Raw genomic sequence first — 2,489 nt, 5'->3', positions numbered from 1 at the left:
TCAGTGGCCAGCCCTTCTGTCCCAGGGCTCGGAGCCCGGGAGGACGCCCACCTCCTCCCTCACCCCAGCCTCCGCGCTCCCCCACGACCTCGGCCCTCTGGGATGGAGGTGCTGGTAGACGGGCAGCGGCTTCTTAAGCCAGAAGCAGAGCCGTGTCTGAAGTGCTGCGGGAGGTGACGGTTCGCCAGGCGGCTCAGTGGGCAAACCAGGCTCCAGGGTGAGGCCGAAGTGCCGGCATTTAGACCAAACGGGAGAGTGGGACTCCTGGGCAGGGACGAGCGGGTCCCAGAGGCGGACACCCTCCCCGGGCCCGCCCGGCACTGGGCACGGCTCCCGCTGTCTGAGGGAAGCCCTTTGCCTCAGAAGCCTCCCAACTCCCGGTGACAGTGCCTTCGCTGTGACTGAGGACGGCCCCTCTGCCGGCAAACGGCCAGGGTCCAAGGAAGCTGTGCCACACGCCGTCTCCAGGCCCCCGGCCGTCCCCGTGCACACGCTCACCTGTGGCCGTGAGCAGCAGCGAGCAGTCCTGGCCGTTGAGGTACTCCATGGCGGTGACCCGCGTGTACCGGGGGTTCCCGTTGTGGAAGTAGTCCAGCTTCTCCCCTTTCTCCCAGTCCCAGAAGCTCCAGGGAGCAAGAGAGGAAAGCGATGAAACCGGGGACGCCGCCTCCAGGACGGCCGTCATGGCCACACTACGTCCCCCCCACTGGTGCCGTGTGCACACACTCCCCTCCCCCCACAGCTCGCACTGGTGCCGTGTGCACACACCCCCCCACACACACACTGGTGCCGTGTGCACACACACTCCCCTGACACCTCGCACTGGTGCCGTGTGCACACACTCCCCCCCACACACACTGGTGCCGTGTGCACGGACGGCCGTCATGGCCACACTACGTCCCCCCGACTGGTGCCGTGTGCACACACTCCCCTCCCCCCACAGCTCGCACTGGTGCCGTGTGCACACACCCCCCCACACACACACTGGTGCCGTGTGCACACACACTCCCCTGACCCCTCGCACTGGTGCCGTGTGCACACACTCCCCCACAGCTCGCACTGGTGCCGTGTGCACACACCCCCCCACACACACACTGGTGCCGTGTGCACACACACTCCCCCCACAGCTCGCACTGGTGCCGTGTGCACACACCCCCCCACACACACACTGGTGCCGTGTGCACACACACTCCCCCCACAGCTCGCACTGGTGCCGTGTGCACACACCCCCCCACACACACACTGGTGCCGTGTGCACACACACTCCCCCCACAGCTCGCACTGGTGCCGTGTGCACACACCCCCCCACACACACACTGGTGCCGTGTGCACACACACTCCCCCCACAGCTCGCACTGGTGCCGTGTGCACACACCCCCCCACACACACACTGGTGCCGTGTGCACACACACTCCCCCCACAGCTCGCACTGGTGCCGTGTGCACACACCCCCCCACACACACACTGGTGCCGTGTGCACACACACTCCCCCCACAGCTCGCACTGGTGCCGTGTGCACACACCCCCCCACACACACACTGGTGCCGTGTGCACACACACTCCCCCCACAGCTCGCACTGGTGCCGTGTGCACACACCCCCCCACACACACACTGGTGCCGTGTGCACACACACTCCCCCCACAGCTCGCACTGGTGCCGTGTGCACACACCCCCCCACACACACACTGGTGCCGTGTGCACACACACTCCCCCCACAGCTCGCACTGGTGCCGTGTGCACACACCCCCCCACACACACACTGGTGCCGTGTGCACACACACTCCCCCCACAGCTCGCACTGGTGCCGTGTGCACACACCCCCCCACACACACACTGGTGCCGTGTGCACACACACTCCCCTGACCCCTCGCACTGGTGCCGTGTGCACACACTCCCCCCTCTACACTAGTGCTGTGTGCACACACTCCCCTCCCCCTCCCCCCCACCCTTGTGCACACACTCACCAGATGCTGTCCTTGTCCGCGACAGCCACGCAGGGCGTGAAGGGGTGGAACTTGACCACGGAGGGGACGCCGGGGTTCCTGTTCAGGAAGATCTGGTCGTCTAGCCGCGTGATGCCTGCACAAGGGACGCACAGCGGCCTCAGCCACGGCCAGACGCGGGCCTGCACCCGGGCCTGGGCGGGCCGCTCCCCCTCTGAAACGTCACATGCAGGAGCCGCACTCGTGGGGGCGGGAACCCAGGCTGTGTGGGCCCCGCCTCACCCCTCTGGATGAGCTGCTGCGCCTGCCTCCGCACGCGGCTGTTGCGCAGAAACCGCCACTCCCGCTCCTTGCGGGTCTGACTCTCCAGGTCGTGCTCCTCCGGGATCTGCAAGCGCAACACCCGCCGTTAGACACTGATCGGCCAGAACCAGGCCCGTTCCCCGCACGCGCACAGAGGCTGGTCCGGCCCCTGCAGCCCTCAGGCCCGGCCCAGGTTCCTTCTCTGGTTAGAGGCCATGGAGGGGCGTGGCCGCAGCAGCTCC

At 67.3% G+C, this 2,489-nt stretch overlaps 1 protein-coding gene across 1 annotated transcript in view; it reads right to left on the bottom strand.

Annotated features, from left to right (window-relative positions):
• The window catches only part of RPTOR (regulatory associated protein of MTOR, complex 1), a 78,286-nt gene that overhangs the window by 7,941 nt on the left and 67,856 nt on the right, over nucleotides 1-2,489 (bottom strand). The window contains exons 18-20 of the mRNA XM_014528386.1: nucleotides 2,227-2,354; nucleotides 1,966-2,080; nucleotides 499-623 (exon numbers count right to left, since the gene is read on the bottom strand). Coding sequence (XP_014383872.1) covers nucleotides 499-623; nucleotides 1,966-2,080; nucleotides 2,227-2,354 — 368 coding nt within the window. The remainder of the gene's footprint in view (nucleotides 1-498; nucleotides 624-1,965; nucleotides 2,081-2,226; nucleotides 2,355-2,489) is intronic.

The sequence above is a fragment of the Myotis brandtii genome, unplaced genomic scaffold, assembly GCF_000412655.1.
Source record: "Myotis brandtii unplaced genomic scaffold, ASM41265v1 scaffold632, whole genome shotgun sequence".
NCBI lineage: Eukaryota > Metazoa > Chordata > Mammalia > Chiroptera > Vespertilionidae > Myotis > Myotis brandtii.
The sequence above is the reverse complement of the archived record's forward strand: the minus strand, read 5'-3'. Positions and strand labels throughout refer to the sequence as shown.